At 39.8% G+C, this 19,358-nt stretch overlaps 1 protein-coding gene across 1 annotated transcript; it reads left to right on the forward strand.

Annotated features, from left to right (window-relative positions):
* Positions 1-9,409: 9,409 nt before the first annotated feature.
* On the forward strand, positions 9,410-16,946 carry LOC136759053 (olfactomedin-4). Its single transcript, XM_066713864.1, has 5 exons — positions 9,410-9,470; positions 10,265-10,420; positions 11,199-11,417; positions 11,667-11,799; positions 15,813-16,946. Exons 1-5 carry the CDS (start codon positions 9,426-9,428, stop codon positions 16,619-16,621), a joined length of 1,362 nt encoding a protein of 453 aa, XP_066569961.1. The 5' UTR covers positions 9,410-9,425; the 3' UTR covers positions 16,622-16,946.
* The last annotated feature ends 2,412 nt before the right edge of the window (positions 16,947-19,358 follow it).

A 19,358-nucleotide genomic window follows, 5' to 3' on the forward strand; every position in this document is an offset into this window, starting at 1 on the left:
TGAGTGAACGGTGTAGGAATTACACCCATTTGTATATGTGGTCCCCCCAATTTTAGGGGCTCAAAAGTATTTGGACAAACTAACATAATCATGAATTAAATTGTGAGTTTCAATACTTGGATGAAAATCCTTTGCAGTCAATGACTGCCTGAAATCTGGAACCCATAGACATCACCAGATGCTGGCTTTTTTCCCTGGTGATGCTCTGCCAGGCCTGCACTGCAGCTGCCTTTAGTTCCTGCTTGTTCTTGGGGCGTTTTGCCTTCAGTTTTGCCTTCAGCAAGTGAAATGCATGCTCAATTGGATTCAGGCCAGGTGATTCAGGTCAGGTGATCTTGGCCATTGCAGAACATTCAACTTCTTTGCCTTACAAAAGTCATGGGTTGCTTTCGCAGTATGCTTAAGGTCATTGTCCATCTGCACTGTGAAGTGCCATCCAATGAGTTTTGAAGCATTTGGTGAATCTGAGCAGATAATAAAGCCCTAAACACTTCAGAATTCATCCTGCTGCTTTTGTCAGCAGTCACATCATCAATAAATACAAGTGAACCAGTTCCCTTGGCAATCATACATGCCCATGCCATAACATGCTTCACAGATGAGGTGGTCTGCTTCGCATCATGAGCAGTTCCTTCCCTTCTCCATACTCTTCTCTTCCCATCATTCTGGTACAAGTTGCTCTTTGTCTCATCTGCCCATAGGATGTTGTTCCAGAACTGTACAAGGTTCTTTAGATCTTCCTGTTTTGGGGGTTTACCAATGGATTACATCTTATGGTAAACCCTCTGTATTTACTCTGGTGAAGTCTTCTCTTGATTGTTGACTTTGACACAGATATGTCTACCTCCTGGAGGATGTTCTTGATCTGGCCAACTGTTGTGAAGGGGTTTTTCTTCACCAGGGAAAAAATTATTATGTCATCCACCACAGTTGTTTTCTGTGGTCCTCTGGGCCTTTAGGTGTTCCTGAGCTCACCAGTGCATTCTCTCTTTTTAAGAATGTACCAAATAGTTGATTTGGCCACACCTAATGCTTTTGTTATCTCTCTGATTGGATTGGATTGATTTCCAAGGCAAAACTGAAGGCAAAATGCACAAAGAACAAGCAGGAACTAAAGACAGCTGCAGTACAGGCCTGGCAGAGCATCACCAGGGAAGAAACCCAGCATCTGGTGATGTCTATCAGACCACATATAAAAATAGGTGTAATTCCTACACCGTTCAGCCAATTTGGATGTAACTACCCTCAAATTGAAGATGAAAGTCTACACTTGATTTAGTCTTGTTGTTTAGTTTTGATTTATTGTTTCCTTTCAAATCCATTGTGGTGGCATACAGAGCCAAAATGATGACAATTGTGTCACTGCCCAAATATTTATGGACCAAACTGTAGTTGCTCAGAACGTCTGTTTGCGATAGAACACACTCTTTATATTGATTTCCTGCAAGGATGTAGTGGAGTAATCCTCCTTTTATTTTATTTTATGTGGACAATAAATAATGCAATACTGTGGGCCTGAGTGAGTGCTGCATGGCATTGTCGACTTGCATGACATTATGTTTGAAATTGATTAAGCTTGGTTAAAAACTCACATCCCAGTCCAGAGCTGAAGTTTCCCAAAAAACCTTTAACATGTGTCACTGTTGCTGCTAACACACTCGTTAACTTTACTTTTCTTGTTGCAAAAAACCCCATTGGTAATGATAACACTTTTATGTACTGTCATACATAACACATGGAATTCATCAGATGCATTCCACTGGTAAAGATCGTGAAGCATACTTATGCATCTCCTATTGATATCTGTGCCTTCTGATGGAGTTTGGTAAACAATGTTATCAGATCTCCCATTATGTGTACCACCCATAGACGCCTGACCCATAGGGCAAACCCCACTTTGAATTTGGTGGGGGGGTGGGCAAACTATATGTTTTGGATTCGGGCATCACAACAGGAGACTTGTATTCACCTAGAAACTCCTACATCAGCGGCGGAAACAGCTTATTTGCAATGAAGATGCATGTTTCTAGCAGGCGCAAAAATCAAAAGTTGTGCATCCTCATCCGTTTCAATTACAGAGCTCCAGCAAAATAGAGATCTTTGATTGACAAGCACCAGAAATCGTGTCTACTTTGCCTGCATAATAATGTTGGTCTGAGCTGAGCCCTAGACTGATAGAGACTACACTTTGTGTTTTGTTCCCCATCCTGTGTGTTGCTCTCTTCCATGTGCTTGACTGTAAAGTGTGACATTGTGGTGTGTTGTATAAAAAGCTCATGTGGGGAGCAGCTCTCTCTCTGTTCCTGAAGCCGTGAGCCAGGCTGACAATACGCTGCTCTTGTTCTATACACGCCCTGTTTCATCTTCTCTGTACAGAGACAAGCTGCAGTTACTGTATGTAACTGATTTCTGCTTAAAGGAAATAAAGCAACCTCAATTTCACCCTGGCCACAGTGCAAAAATATTGTAGTGATCCTAGTGGGTGTATGCAGGGCGAGAGTGTGTGTGTGTGTGTGTCTATGCCAGTAGGGCCGTCAAGGGGATGGGGTGTGTAAAAGTGTGTATCGTTGGTGGGCGGGTTAGTGTGCATATGTGTATGCGTGTGTAAGTGTTGTTTAAGGTGTCGTTATTTTGGGTTAGGGAGGGATGTTTGCAGGTGGAAGGGTCATGTTGCTTCCCCCGTCTCCTGAATGGTATTGCCAGGGAGCGGAAATTGGCAGGTGGGAGTCATGTGGCCCGGGGTGGTATAATAGCCAGCAGTGACATGCCTCTCAGAGAGTTGGAGTGAGAGAGTGTTAAGAAAGCATCTGAGTGTCTTTAAAAAGGAAGTAATGGAGGGAAAGTGGATGTGCCTTGCAATGAATCTGATGAAGCCTCAGTTTTGTTTTGGAAACGCTTAGCTTTTGTTTTATTTATCACAGTAATTACCTCAAACCCTGAGGTCACAACAATATGTTTGATGAGTCAAAATCTGCCTGATTTCATGGAGATTTTGATATGGAGTTAACCCCCCGCCAAATCCTGGGCTATGCCACTGATAGTAGCTTATACTAAATAATACAAAAAAATCGTTGTCCGATCTAACAGATGAGCTACTGTAACTCAAATTGCTGAAAAAGTGAATGCTGGTTCTGATAGAAAGGTGTCAGAACACACAGTGCGTCGCAGTTTGTTGCGTATGGGGCTACGTAGCCGCAGACCAGTCAGGGTGCCCATGCTGAACGCTGTCCATGGCCGAAAGCGCCTACAATGGGCACGTGAGCATCAGAACTGGACCACGGAGCAATGGAAGAAGGTGGCCTGGTCTGATGAATCACGAGTTCAAGGTGTTGACTTCGGCCTCCAAATTCCCCAGATCTCAATCCAATCGAGCATCTGTGGGATGTGCTGGACAAACAAGTCCGATCCATGGAGGCCCCACCTCGCAACTTACAGGACTTAAAGGATCTGCTGCTAACGTCTTGGTGCCAGATACCACAGCACACCTTCAGAGGTCTAGTGGAGTCCATGCCTCGACGGGTCAGGGCTGTTTTGGCGGCAAAAGAGGAACCTACACAATATTAGGAAGGTGGTCATAATGTTATGGCTGATTGGTGTATATATATATAGGCCTATATATTAACCTCAAGATTAGAAATACAACCAAATAACAATGTTAAACATTCTTGTTTTTAAAGTCAATCTAAAATGTATTCCAGAATAACCAAAAAGTAATTTACATTAAAACTTGGGTCTGATGCGTCTTGCATGGCTCATAAATCTGTGGTACAATGTTAGAAAGGCACACTCTCATCTCATCCTTTACATCCAATTTCGCTCTTTACTTTGTTTTAATAACAGCCAATGTAGAAAATCCAGACTCACATAAATATGTAGTTGCAAATGGAAGCAGGACTTTCATTGCTTTTGCAGTAAGCTCTGGATATTCATGTGCGATATCCAACCAAAATTGTGAGATGTTTTGTCCACAGCTCTGATGCTTCTGGCGTAAGAAACTGTCATTGCTGAGGTTAAACAGTTTGTCTTCTTCATTGACATTTAAACTGTGCTGCATTTCCTTGTTGGTAGCATTAGTAAAGGAATCCCTGATTCAGTCCCGGTTGATTTGAAGTGATTTATCCATTTCACCGAAATACAAATTAAACTGAGCAGCAAGCCCAGATAGATGGTTACAGATTATGTCTGAGATATCGTCCACTTCAGATGCACCATCATTAAAGTCAGTTAGGCAGGGAACATCGTTGTTATTCCCAATCTCACTCCTTCATTCCACCATTCTGCTTTCGCTGTGAACCCTTTGATTTTGTCAGAGAGATCCATGACATTGGTGTCTGGTCCCTGCATGTTTGTGTCTATTTAGTTAATCAAATAAATCTGCCAAGTAGGCAAGTTTGGCAATCCATTTGGTATCTTTAAAATAATCAACAAATTATGGATTCTGTTTCAACAAAAACTGAGTTAGCTCAGCTTTCAAGTCAAACACTTTTCTCAATACAGATCCACAGGAAAGCCAGTGAACTTTGGAATGTAGAAGAAGGCCCTGGTAGTCTGTGTCCATTTCTTTGCACAGAACAGTAAATATGCGCTAGTTCAGGGGTCTAACGAAATTCACAATTGTTACAACAGAGAACAAAACATCATTCTGTGTAAAATGCAATGTGCTGAAACAACGTTTGGTCCTACCTGTTTTAGTCTCGCTATGAAACTACTTTTACTTCCAGTCATAGCCCTTGCCCCGTCCGTGCATACACCAGTACAGCTGTACCATGACAGCCCTTTAGCCATTACATATTGGTTTAGTATTTCAAAAATGTCCGCTCCTGTTGTTCGCGTTGGCAGTGCAAGGCATCAACCAACTTCTTATCCCAGACATAGCGGACAAATACTAACATCTGAGCCTGTGGATTCATCAATTTGAAGTACATAGGTAGTAGCTGTTTTTAATCTCTCTATTAATTGTGTTTCCATATCATGTGCCATTTTAGAAATTCTTTGAGAAACAGTGGTGTCCGAAAGCAGTATTTTTGTTACCTTTTCTGCTTACTAGCTGCCAAACATTACTTTACAAATGTCCACTGCAGCAGGGATAATCAAATCTTCGTCGATGGTGTGTGATTTTTTGCATTTTGCTATTCTGAGTGATATCAGATACGAAGCTTTCAGAGCACTTTCACTAACTGTCATGCTACGAGAAAACACTTCCTTTTGATGTTTAAAAATTTCGAGCTGTCTTTCAAAGTATTCAGTTAGTTTCTCGACTAAATTTCCATGCTTTGTTTCCAAATATCTCTTTAATAAATAAGGTTACATACAGTCATTAGAGAGCTCCTCCAAACAAACAACACATTTGGGTGGACTACGCTTTGAAGTACTCCCAAGGGTAAGCGTACCCCCGGTTGAAAACCTCTGAAGTAGAGGATCCAAGAGCAGTCCTATAGAAGATCCAGCACTGAGGGACATCTATGGAATAGGGGGGCAAACATAACAGTTTCACAGGCACTTTACCTTGATGCACCTAAGGAATTGAACGTGCCACCTGCCACTCTGTCTCTCCATGCAAGGCCTAAATTGTAATGCAGTGTTTGGCATGATGATATTACTCCTGTACTTGGTCCAAAGCACCATCTCGCTAAAGGGAGAGGCCTGACACACTTTCTGCCATACAGTGTCCATTTTAGTACATCCTCATGCATCAGTCATCCTCGAGTCAAGTATCAAGCATCACCCGCTCAAGTCTCTGGTATCAGGATCAGGATCATTACTCACCCCTCCCTCAGTCAATCGTCATTGCTCCTTCTCATGCTGCCTCCTCCTCCTCAGTCTCAGTGCTGCGACATCAAGTCTCCTGCTCAGGCATCAGGCATCAGGCATTAAAGGATACAGTCTTGGATTTCCATCCCATATTCTTCAAAATATTTTAAGGAATGATCAATACAGTAATTTAAACAGATCACAAGGTTGTTACATAAACACAGCACATTTCATTGTGTAAAGATGCATTTCTATCAATTAAGAAAGATCAAAGATTCCTAAAGCAGGATTCAAACCCAGGTCTTTCACACCACAGTGCAGGGACCCAACCGAACAACTAAGACCTACTCCTGATTTAAATGACAAAACAGCAGTGAGGCATGAGGAGGAGACCTGATGCCTGATGCCTGATGCGTGATGCCTAATACCTGATGCCCGATGCGTGATAACTGATGCCCGATGCCTGATGCCCGATGCTTGATGCCCAATGCTTGATGCGTGATAACTGATGCCTGAGCAGGAGACTTGATGTTGGAGCACTGAGGCTGAGCAGGAGGCATGACGAGGAGCAATGACGATTGACTGAGGGAGGGGTGAGTAATGATCCTGATAACGGAGACTTGAGTGGATGATGCTTGATACTTGACTCGAGGATGACTGATGAGTGAGGATGTCCTAAAATGGGCACTATACTGCCATGTTAGCTCTCGTTTGTCCAGGTCTAGCCTCCTACAAACAGAAAGCCATACTCCCATGACACCGTATTCCCCCTAGACTTTTGCCCAATCAATGACTTGTCCTTTAAAAAAAACTGTATCCAAATGTCTCCTATTACGTGGATCCCCAAGATCCCCTCTTTGGCACTTAAGTTCCTATCTGATACAAAAAGTACCCCCTACCATGGTCAGGGATATTAGTTTAATGCAGAGTCTTTCCTTAAACAACCCAGGGAGATGTTTACATTATTGTGCAAGATGATTAGGGTCACAACATTGTGAAATATTAGAATTGTGAAATAAAAGGTTTATATACATAATGGGAAGGCTATTTTAAAGTCAAATTTACCACATACAATTTTGTTTGTGTGTTCAGTTTCAAATCCTTAATTGCCTAATATCCTTGTATTGTGCAAATGCAACTCAAACTCAACCCTCAAGAATTTAAACTACTCTTGCTGTTTTTTGTTTCTTTTGTTTTAATGTTACACTGGGTATCAGTCATTGTTGGTCTATTAGGGGAAATAAATGTTTAAATGAAAGTAACGCTGTCACTGAAAGACATCTTCATGTTTATAAACTCTGTGTCATCATTTTGTTGGTTGCTGGCTGAGTTTTCATACTTGCATACTTACTATTAAATACTTGCAGTTGCAACCAGGGTGACTATCAACCTGGTTGCAACTGCAAGTATTTAATAGAGATCTTAATTAAATCTGTTTTTGTTGTGTATTTCAATTGCACTTTAAAACAGAAAGTGCTCAGTGTATTCAGTGCTTAAGAAATTACTGCCATTTCCATGTCAGAGAAAAATGCCTCCCTACTTATAAATACCACATATTGCCAGCCTGCTTCTCAGAATGGAGATTATGTATGTGTATTGTAACCTTGATGATGGTGATGCATTTCAAGATTAATGTTTATAATCTCAAAATGTTGTCTTTTGGCCATAGAAGACAGACATTGGAACTGTAATATATTCCCCCACAACAAAAACAAAACACATACACAGACCTGCTCAAATTTGTTAGTACCCCTCCACAAAAAACTAAGAATGTACAATTTCCTCTGAAATAACTTGAAACTGACAAAAGTAATTGGCATCCACCATTGTTTATTTCATATTTAATAGAATTCAGACTTTGCTTTTAATTTTGTTTTTCAACATAATGTAAATAATAAAACAAATGAAAATGGAATGGACAAAAATGTTGAGGCAACCTTTAGAGGCAATCACTGCAATCAAATGGTTTCTGTAGCTCTCAATGAGATTTCTGCACCTGTTAACAGGTGGTTTGGCCCGCTCTTCCTGAGCAAACTGCTCCAGCTGTCTCAGGTTTGATGGGTGCCTTCTCCAGACTGCAGGTTTCAGCTTTTTCCATAGATGTTTGATAGGATTCAGATCAGGACTCATAGAAGGCCACTTCAGAACAGTCCAATGTTTTGTTCTTATCCATTCTTGGGTGCTTTTAGCTGTGTGTTTTGGGTCATTATCCTGTTGGAGGACCCATGACCTGTGACTGAGACTTTCTGACACTGGGCAGTACGTTTCGCTCCAGAATGCCTTTATAGTCTTGAGATTTAATTGTGCCCTGCACAGATTAAAGGCACCCAGCAACGCAGCCCCAAAATATAACCAAGCTTCCTCCATGTTTCACTGTAGGTATGGTATTCTTTTCTTTGAAAGCTTCATTTTTTCATCTGCGAACATAAAGCTGATGTGACTTGCCAACAAGCTCCAGTTTTGACTCATCTGTCCAAAGGACATTCTCCCAGAAGGATTGTGGCTTGTCAATATGCATTTTAGCGAATTCCAGTCTGGCTTTTTTATGTTTTTCTTTCAAAAGTGGAGTCCTCCTGGGTCATCTTCCATGGAGGCCATTTTCACTCAAAAAGCGACAAATGGTGCGATCAGAAACTGACGTTTAGCTTGTATCTCTTTGGCAGTTATCCTTGGTTCTTTTTCTGCCATTCACACTATCCTTCTGTTCAATCTGGGGTTGATTTTCCTCTTGCGGCCGCGTCCAGGGAGGTTGGCTACAGTTCCATGGACCTTGAACTTCTTAATAATATTTGTAACTGTTGTCACAGGAACATCAAGCTTCTTGGAGATGGTCTTGTAGCCTTTACCTTTACCATGCTGGTCTATTATTTTCTTTCTGATCTCCTCAGACAACTCTCTCCTTTGTTTTCTCTGGTCCATGTTCAGTGTGGTGCACACAATGATACCAAATGGCACAGTGACTGCTTTCCTCCATTTAAATAGGCTGAATGACTGATTCCAAGATTCGAGACGTGTGATACTAATTAAAAAAACAAATTAGTTTGGAATATCACTATAATCCAATTATTTATTATATTTCCTAAGGGGTACCAACAAATATGTGCAGGCCATTTTAGAATATCCTTGTAGAATGAGCAATAATTAATCTCTTTTCACAGCTTCTTTGCTTTATTCTATGACATACCAAAGGCATGCAAGTATACATGATGCAATAGCTTTTAATTTCAGCACTTTTCAGGAGGAATGAAGCATTATTTCAATGAGCTGTAAGGGTACCAACAAATTTGAGCATGTCGGTAACCACACAGGCACACACTTTCCCCTTGTACTGCAGTACAATAAGAATTGTTAAAATAATGATCATTGTGTTTAATAAACTGGGAGTTTGGATTTGAAAAAGCATTTGAATCAGGTAATCCATATCACCAAATCAAATTATTTGGAACAGTTTTTTTAAGAAATTATGTAAATAGTGGCAATCAGTTTACATTCCAAAAAGAACAGTTCACTTTGCCAATCTATTTTGGTATATATAAAAGCATGTGTTATTCTATTATTCTAATGTGATCTGAACCGTGTGTTACATACAGGAACAGGGGAGGGAATAGGAGGAATGTGAGTCTGCTTGGTATAAATTAACTTAACTTCTTCATTTCACAGTGTCAGTGACAGCCATGGCTTCTGCTCCGGTTCTCCTGCTCTTTGTACTGCCTCTCACAGTGAGTACAGTTTCATCCAGAAATAATAATAATATTATTATTATTTTTAAAATTATTATTATTTCTTGGCACTTGGCAGACGCCCTTATCCAGGGCAACTTACATAATAATAATAATAATAATAATAATAATAATAATAATAATAATAATAATAATAATAATAAGACCAGAACTTTTCTTGCAGTGCAGTTATAAATTACTTAAAAATATTTACATTTATTTATAAAAAAAAGTTTTTATATTTTAGGTAGTTAAACATGAATTAATGCAATTACATATAAAGAAAGTAAAAAGTTTCAGTATTTATTTTAAAATATTGTCTTAAAAACACTCAATTATGGCTTTGTATTAATTTAAATAAATTAATAATGGTGTAATATGTTTAGAAAAGAATGTGTACACAATTTATTTGATAGACATATTGTACATACAGCAAAAAATATATATTTTGCAGTCATTAAGGTTCTACTGATTTAAAGAGAGCTGTATTACTCTTTAGTCTAAAGGACCAGTGCCAAGTTGCATAAAACTACTTTAGTAAACTCGCCCTTAGGTGTTCCTTGACTTGGTTGCACTAAGCAGTTCAACAAAAGTCAATCCAAATAAGAGAGAAGGTGTCATGTTTAATACTTAACTTTTGTGCAGCTGGTTCAAGGAGTTTGTGATCAGTTTTGTTTTGTATTATTTCATCAACAACAATAGGAATAGAGTACAGTCTCCTGAAAAGAAACCTTGGTGTGACTACATCACTGTTGCAGCCCTGTTTGCCTCCTTAATTGGGGTTTTGTGTGCAGGCAGCCAGCTCTCAGCATGTGAAAGGAATCAAGAAGCAGAATGCCTGTGAGTGCAGTCTGGACTTCAGTGCCTGGGACTTCCCTGTGCAGACATTTGAGAGAGTGGAGGAGGTGCTGCACAACTGCACAGCTTCAATGGGGGCTCTGCAAGCACAGGCAAGTGATTTATCAGCAAGTACATGTATGTATGTATGTATATATATATATATATATATATATATATATATATATGTATGTATGTTGTGGCTGGGCTCGTTCAATAGCAGACACACAAGTAAGGGACATATGGTTCAAAGATAGTGAATGTATTATACACAGTGCTCAGTAAGGAAACAGAAGGAAACAAAAACAAAACAAAAAAACCTAGCTCTTCTCTGAGCCTAGACTCTCCACTGGTCTTCAGAGTAGAAAAAAACACAATACTACACCAAAACACATACAGCAACCAGTCCAAATCGCAATCCAAATCAAGTCCCTGTCCTTAAGCAAATGGTTACCAGTATTTTCTTTTCCTCCCTCCATGCCTCCAACTCAACAACAAATAAGTGCTCAGCCTCCCTCTTTATAGAGCCCTCTGGCCCAATCGTCTGAGCCTACCTGGTCAGGTGGTCCTGTTATGTCTCCGTTTACAATCAACACTTCAGGTCCAATAGCTAACTCAAAAACTGGGGCTTCTGGAAGATGCAGTGCCTTCCTTGGTTGCCATTTTGTGCCCTGCACAATATTTTCTACAGCAATGATCAAGAAGTAGAAAGAAGCGATAGCAGTGGGCATCTTAATGATGTGGTATACTCGTGTGAAGTATTTTTGGTATTTGTTGTCTGAATGAAATTACATTACATTACATGCCGCTACAGCAAATTGATTTTTGGATACATTTGTTTCACATGGACTAATACTACTGATTTGTGACATGTCACTGTTCTGTTGGCAGATTGACTTCAGTGATGGGAAAGTCCCAAAGATAACAGAAACTCTGCAGAACATCACGAGACGGGTGCAACACTTTGAATACCTGAATAAGAAAAGCTTGTACAACGCCCTCCACTTTCGCCTGCTGGAGGATGAACTGAAAGACCTGGAGACACACATACAAAAAGCACACAAGAATCAGGCAATAGAGCAATCCAAAACTAAGGAGTTGACTGATGAGGTGGGGCTCAGAAACTGGCCTTGTTTGATGTTAGATCTGAAGTGGTTGCTGATTTGCACAAACCATCTCTCCAATGGTTGTCCTGGAGGTTCATTCTTACACAGTTCCCAATAGATATTCCTCTGAAAGTGATTTAACCCAGATTGAATTTCCTTGCTTTCCTGTAACATTGATTATGACAAAAAGAACATCAAGCTGATCCTTAAACTTTCATAGCAAAGCTTAATTCTCAACTCTCGCTTTTTCTAGTTGAGAACCATTCGACAGAAAGTACAAGGTATGCAGAAGTTTGATAAGTTTAACCTACTGGCCCTCAGGGAGCACCTTCGTACTCTGAAGAACCGTGTGGAGTCCAGCATTTCCATCGACATAAATGACCTGAGTGAGTGCACCACCTGGCCTCAGTTTTTAAGCAATTGTGAAGCTTGTCAATCTGTTCTCTGATGATTATTTGCATTTATTTCCACACTGTTAGTTCAATTGTAACACCTGATATTTCAATGTATGACACCATATCAAAAGGATAGGTGAAAGTCAACTAGATGTTTCTGAATATTAATACATTAAATACATAAGAATTTTCTCAAAGTAGCCACAGACACAGATGAGACAGATGATTGTGTGTTTTGGAACAGGCTCCTATGGAGGGTGATCAGTGCCAAAATTAAGATGAACGTGATTATGAACATGAAGATGATTATATAGATGATTATGAACATGAAGATGATTATGAACATGAACATGAAGATGATTATATAGATGATTATGAACATGAAGATGATTATGAACATGAAGATGAACATGAAGATGATTATGAACATGATTATGAACATGAACATGAAGATGATTATTAACATGATTATGAAGATGATTATGAAGACGAACATGAAGAGGATTATGAACGTGAACATGAAGAGGATTATGAGCACTGGATAGGACAATACGCGCACTGGTCCCGCCCACCAGCTCTGATTGACAGAGTTCAATGTTTTGTCACATCGAAAAAATAAGAAATACAAGAGACGCTACGAAATGTAGAAGCGCATTGAAAATGTGAATACAAAGAGACAAACGGGAAATAAATATATACATGTTGAAACTAATGAATGTATAAATACATGTTCAAATAAATAAACAAATAAATAGATTAATAAATAAATAGATAGCCCTAAATGTCCATGTATTTGTATAATCGTGTATTTATTTAAAATGTAAGCTTGGATAGTCCTCCATACTCTGAAAAAATGCGCCTTATCCAGTACTCTGGAGCCTCGCTATGGCGCTGCGGTGAATGTGCATTGTGACGCGGCAGAGCGGGGTTCGAGTCCCGCCCAGTCGTTACGTTATGAATATCGCCTTCCTATATCTTTATGCATTTATACTATAGCTCCACAATACATTGTATAAATCCTAAAATTATTGCAAAAGAGTAAAATCTAGGACTTAATCTAGCACCTCCCTTTATATATAGATACCGTGTGAGCGAGTAGACGTGTCTCTGTACATTTTCCCGAATAAAAACAAATAAAACACAATATGGAAACTATTCAGTTTTAACTTCCATTGAAACACGTCTGTCCGCCATCGCTCTGCGTCTGACTGCCGTCCACTTTCTATGGCAACATTGTAAAAGCGGACAGTCTGCATCTTCATCTTCATCAGTGGTATTTTTTGGGTCCAAATTATGATGTATGGTATATTTTAGGTTTATTTATTTATTTATTTATTTATCTATTTATTTGTTTATTTATTGTTATTATTATTGATTATATGATTATTTATTTGTTTATTTATTTAACATGTATTTATACATTCATTAGTTTCAACATGTATATATTTATTTCCCGTTTGTCTCTTTGTATTCACATTTTAAATGCGCTTCTACATTTCGTAGCGTCTCTTGTATTTTTTTTTCCGATGTGACAAAACATTGAACTCTGTCAATCAGAGCTGGTGGGCGGGACCAGTGCGCGTATTGTCCTATCCAGTGCTCATAATCCTCTTCATGTTCGTCTTCATAATCATCTTCATAATCATGTTAATAATCATCTTCATGTTCATAATCATCTATATAATCATCTTCATGTTCATAATCATCTTCATAATCATCTTCATGTTCATTATCACGTTCATCTTAATTTTGGCACTGATCACCCTCCATAGGCTCCTTTATTGCTCTGCCCTCAACAATCATTGCTCAAACATCAGGCATTAGTGACCTTCATTATTTTCTTATTCATCAGTAAGGTTTAATTCTTTAGATTTACATTTGTGCTAGTTTGCACTGACATCAAGTGGTAAGAAACTGTCACTGGATGAAAAAACTAAAAGCAAGTGTTTGCTTGAATAAAAGGATATTCGATTTGCAAACGCATGCCAAGAGTGTCAAAATTGAATGTTGATCTTATTCTCCCAGCTAAATATGCTATTATTTAAATACAGTAAATACATAATACATGTAGGGCCCGATATTCAAACTTCGCATAATTTTCGCACAAAATGTGTGCTACGCAAGATAAATATGACTTGGCCAAAAATAGAGAGATATTCAAACATGTCGCAAATGTTTACGCGACATCGGAATATAGCAGTTTTTTCCTGTGCCTCGCAAATCCGTCTGCACCACTGCACAGTGCACTGTTATTCCCCCTGATTGAACTAGCTTTGTGGATTTCTTGCATAAATGTGTGCCGCAAAAAATCACGCAATTCAATTTCTTTTGCGCTATGCGCATGTAAAGAATACATTTGCATCTAATGTTTCCAATTAGAGAGTCATTACCATAAGCTAAATGAATTCTAACATTAAAGCAACAGGACTCTGTGTGGATGAATGAAGGCAGTGTGCTGGACAGAGGGTAACATGTTTCTGCACTTGTTTGTGACGTTTTAATCATTTTATTATTTGTACATTCATATATATAAGAGAGAGGCTTTAGCAATCACATGTGCTCTTCCCATCACACACACACACACACACACACACACACACACATATAGGGGGGCTCACGATGTGTACATCTAGCATCAGTCCAGACTGTAGTGAATTCGAGTCTGGACACATCCCAAATGCATACCTCCTCGGTAATATAGTGTACACCTCTAAGCCATTGTCCTGACAGGACATATAAATAAAGTAGTATTGCAGTACAAACACAATATTGTGGACAGTGGCGTATGCTAAATGGCAAGCACACTTATGAGGCCATGGCAATTTTTAAAGGAAATTGTAATTATTTTGTAGGTCGGAGCTCCCCGCTCAGGGTTCAAACTGCACACATCATGCACTCCTCCAAGCCCTGCAGTGAAGTGTTGTGCCCGCTATGCCAAATAAAAGGATCTCTTGAAGTGGAAAGCTTAACACTGTAGCTTATAATGTGCTTATATACCAGTCACGATAGCAACAGGGGAGCGATCATTGGCTAAAACTACTCTAAACATATGTGCGCTCCTCTATGACAGAATAAAGACTTTATGGGCTAGCACACCTGTACATAAATAAGGAACTCAAACTATTTTATGGAGATGTTATTGATGCATTCGGGTGTCACAAAAGGAGACTAGAAACTCCTACTTTATTTATTTATTTATTTATTAGCAGATGTCCTTCTCCAGGGTGACTTACAAAATACAAGAGCAATACAAAGTGTAATAATACAGTGCAGTTCAAAGCATAATGCAATTACAAGTTCCAAGCAGAAACAGCTGATGTCCAATGAAGATGCATATTTCTAACAGGTGCACAATTAGAAAATTGTGCATCCTCACCGTTTCAATTCCAGAGCTCCAACAAATAGGTCTCTGTGATTGACAAGCACCAGAAACTGTGTCTAGTTTCCCTGCATAATGTCGGTTGATGTGAGATTTTTCGACTTCGAAATGACTCAGAATCGCGCATTTCAGGTCTCCAATTTTCAAAATGCTGTCAACTGGACTGGAGCTATACCCTGAAATAGTGCTGTGCACAGAGTTAACACCACCCATTTCAACTCGTTATTTTGCACATCGCAAACCTGTGTCTTGCACAGCGCACAGCTACGAATGTAGCAGGAATTACGCATAATTTCAGCCAGCCCCCCCATTTTGCGACTTGCATACAATTAAAGGGTGAACGGCAAATAATGAGCATTTGCACCGCGCAGACCCTTCTGCAGTTAAACCCTATGGATATCTAGCCCGTACTCAAAAACCTGGGACTATTGTTTATCTTTATTACCTGTAAAATATTAATAAAACAATGAGGACAACAATGTAGTAAACATGAGTGACTACCAAGACAAGGCTGAATTATTTCAAAGCCAAGGTAAGTTATTTTTATAGGGCAGGATTTTGTAATTAATGGAGAACAATTCCTGACAAAGCTAAGAAACAATTATATTTTTTTCTGTCCCTATAGATCAATGTTCCAAAGGCTTGCTGTCCAATATCAGCTCTGCTTTGGTCACTCAGCTCAGCCCCTATGGCAAGTCTTACCCTTATGGCTCCTGGGGGAAAGAGACCATGGCGGGGAGCAAAGAAATCTACTGGGTTCAGCCGTTGACAAGTGGCAACAAACACGGCAATGTTTTGCGTACTTACCCCTCCAGTGCCGACTTCATGTTCTCAAAGAACCATCAAGACTTCACGGTGATGCCTTCCTACTCCTCAACCAATGCCATCCAAGGCCCTGGTACCATCCTGTATGATGGGGCCCTCTATTACAACTGCTACAATACAGGCAACCTTTGCAAATATGACCTGAAGACTCAGACCATCATTAATGCTCCCCTGCCTGATGCTGGCTACAACAACAAGTTCCCATACTGCTACTACAACTGCTACGATTTCACAGATATAGACTTCGCCGCAGATGAGACTGGACTTTGGGTCATCTACACCACGGAGAACAATTATGGGAACATGGTGTTAAGCAAGCTCAATAGCACTCTGGGGGTGATTCAAACCTTTAGGACCAGGCTGTTCAAGAAATCAGTGACCAACACCTTCATGGCATGTGGACTGCTGTACGCCACCCGCTACATCAGCAGCTATCAAGAGGAGGTGTTCTACGCATTTGACACGGTGACGGGCCGAGAAAACAACGCCCTCCACCTGCCCTTTGAGAAGGTCTCAGACCGCATCCAGAACCTGCACTACAACCCCACTGACCAGCGCCTCTACCTCTACAATGATGCCTACATGATGGCCTACAAACTCTACTTCTAAATGTCCAAAGTTTCTATGTATCCCTCACAAAACATAATACAGAACTTTGAACTGCAGTTACTGCCAGATGCCTTGACCACAAATAATCAACATTTTGTTTTTGATATGCTGTCACTGAAATAATTAAATTTAAGCATCCACATTGAAGTTTTTAAGATGATCTGATCCATTCATTAAATAATAATTAAATATTTCCTTCCCCTTGCTTTACTTGAGTTTTGAATTAAAAGCAAATCAGAAGCAACATTAGTAAACAGTGAATCCAGGACAGCTTAACAGCAGAGTAAGTTATTTAAACCCTTTTAATAAATCTTTTTATACAAGGCAGGTGTAGCACATTTGATTAAATTACACCTTCTGGTACTAAAGCTATGATGCCATTTAAAGATGTCAGCCTGTGGTTTGGCATGTACTTTCCCATTACTTTTAAGTACTCATTTCAAAACAAGTCCTGATTTAAAGCCTACTGGGATTTCACACCAGATGGTATTCCAAGTTTGATCTGGAGGAATGTTGTGTTTATTATTAAAAGAAGATTCTGGCGATATTGTTTAAAATATGTGATGTACTTAACACCAAGGGAGCCAGGTTTAGGTTACATCTCTTCAGATCTCTGCAGTATGCGTTATTCCCCAAACCTGAGTTGAAGGGAAAACTGTAAAGTAAAAATAACCAGAGAACTCAAGGAAAAGTATTTTTCATGATAATAACAGTTGAACCATTATGGACTGTTCATTGTTTTGTGATATTCCCAAAATTACTCATTGTTAAAGATATTCAAGATAGTTACAACAGAAATAAGTGTGCTTGCCATTTAGCACGTGCATAACTACAAATATAAGCATGGTTTGTGTCACAATCAATCTACAGTGCATCCGGAAAGTATTCACAGCGCTTCACTTTTTCCACATTTTGTTGTTATGTTACAGCCTTATTCCAAAATGGATTAAATTCATTATTTTCCTCAAAATTCTACAAACAATACCCCATAATGACAATGTGAAAGAAGTTTGAAATCTTGGCAAATGTATAAAAAAAAAAAAAAAAAAAAGCACATGTACATAAGTATTCACAGCCCAATATTGTTGAAGCACCTTTGGCACCAATTACAGCCTCAAGTCTTTCCGAGTATGATGCTACAAGCTTGGCACACCTATTTTTGGGCAGTTTCTCCCATTCTTCTTTGCAGGAACTCTCAAGCTCCATCAGGTTGGATGGGGAGCGTCAGTGCACAGCCATTTTCAGATCTCTCCAGAGATGTTCAATCGGGTTCAAGTCTGGGCTCTGGCTGGGCCACTCAAGGACATTCACAGAGTTGTCCTGTAGCCACTCCTTTGTTATCTTGGCTGTGTGCTTAGGGTGGTTGTCCTGTTGGTAGATGAACCGTCGCCCCAGTCTGAGGTCCAGAGCACTCTGGGGCAGGTTTTCAATAAGGAGGTCTCTGTACATTGCTGCATTCATCTTTCCCTCGATCCTGACTAGTCTCCCAGTTCCTGCCGCTGAAAAACATCCCCACAGCATGATGCTGCCACCACCATGCTTCACTGTAGGGATGGTATTGGCCATGTGATGAGCGGTGGCTGGTTTCCTCCAGACATGACGCTTGCCATTCAGGCCAAAGAGTTCAATCTTTGTTTCTCATGGTCCAAGAAACCTTCAGGTGCCTTTTGGCAAACTCCAGGCGGGCTGTCATGTGCCTTTTACTGAGGAGTGGCTTCCGTCTGGCCACTCTACCATACAGGCCTGATTAGTGGAGTGCTGCAGAGATGGTTGTTCTTCTGGAAGGTTCTCCTCTCTCCACAGAGACATGCTGGAGCTCTGTCAGAGTGACCATTGGGTTCTTGGTCACCTCCCTGACTAAGGCCCTTCTCCCCCGATCGCTCAGTTTGGCCGGGCGGCCAGCTCTAGGAAGAGTCCTGGTGGTTCCAAACAGATGATGGAGGCCACTGTGCTCATTGGGATCTTCAATGCTGCAGAAATGTTTCTGTACCCCTTCCCCAGATCTGTGCCTCGATTCAATCCTGTCTCAGCGGTCTACAGACAATTCCTTGGACTTCATGGCTTGGTTTGTGCTCTGACATGCACTATTAACTGTGGGACCTTATATAGACAGGTGTGTGCCTTTCCAAATCATGTCCAATCAACTGAATTTACCACAGGTGGACTCCAATCAAGTTGTAGAAACATCTCAAGGATGATCAGTGGAAACAGGATGCACCTGAGCTCAATTTTGAGTGTCATGGCAAAGGCTGTGAATACTTATGTACATGTGCTTTTTTTGTTTTTTATTTTTAATAAATTTGCAAAGATTTCAAACAAACTTCTTTCACATTGTCATTTATGGGGTATAGTTTGTAGAATTTTGAGGAAAATAATGAATTTAATCAATTTTGGAATAAGGTTGTAACATAACAAAATGTGGAAAAAGTGAAGCGCTGTGAATACTTTCTGGATGCACTGTATGTTGCAAATAGTGTGCTGAAATCCATAACACTGTTAATACATTTCATAAACTAAATACCTGACGTCTCCTTGTGTTCATGAACATTGTTATGATTTTTGTTGTTGTTATTGAATACAATGGGTTCAAGATTTTTAGATTTTGTTCAAATATATAGAACAATTTCTCAATCGTTGGGAAATGATTTAAACCTCACAACCAATGAAAGCTGCTCACTGTCAGACATGAACACCACACTCAAAGAACTAAAGTAAACATAAATTAGTGCATCTATCA

This window comes from Amia ocellicauda, chromosome 9, assembly GCF_036373705.1.
Source record: "Amia ocellicauda isolate fAmiCal2 chromosome 9, fAmiCal2.hap1, whole genome shotgun sequence".
NCBI classification, from domain to species: domain Eukaryota; kingdom Metazoa; phylum Chordata; class Actinopteri; order Amiiformes; family Amiidae; genus Amia; species Amia ocellicauda.

What these genes read in the sequence shown, in the direction of transcription:
- LOC136759053 (XM_066713864.1), top strand. Translation starts at nt 9,426, where the DNA reads ATGGCTTCTGCTCCGGTTCTCCTGCTCTTTGTACTGCCTCTCACA. An exon ending in TCTTTGTACTGCCTCTCACA is followed by an intron (nt 9,471 to 10,264) that starts GTGAGTACAGTT and finishes TTTTGTGTGCAG; the next exon opens with GCAGCCAGCTCTCAGCATGT. An exon ending in CATCGACATAAATGACCTGA is followed by an intron (nt 11,800 to 15,812) that starts GTGAGTGCACCA and finishes CTGTCCCTATAG; the next exon opens with ATCAATGTTCCAAAGGCTTG.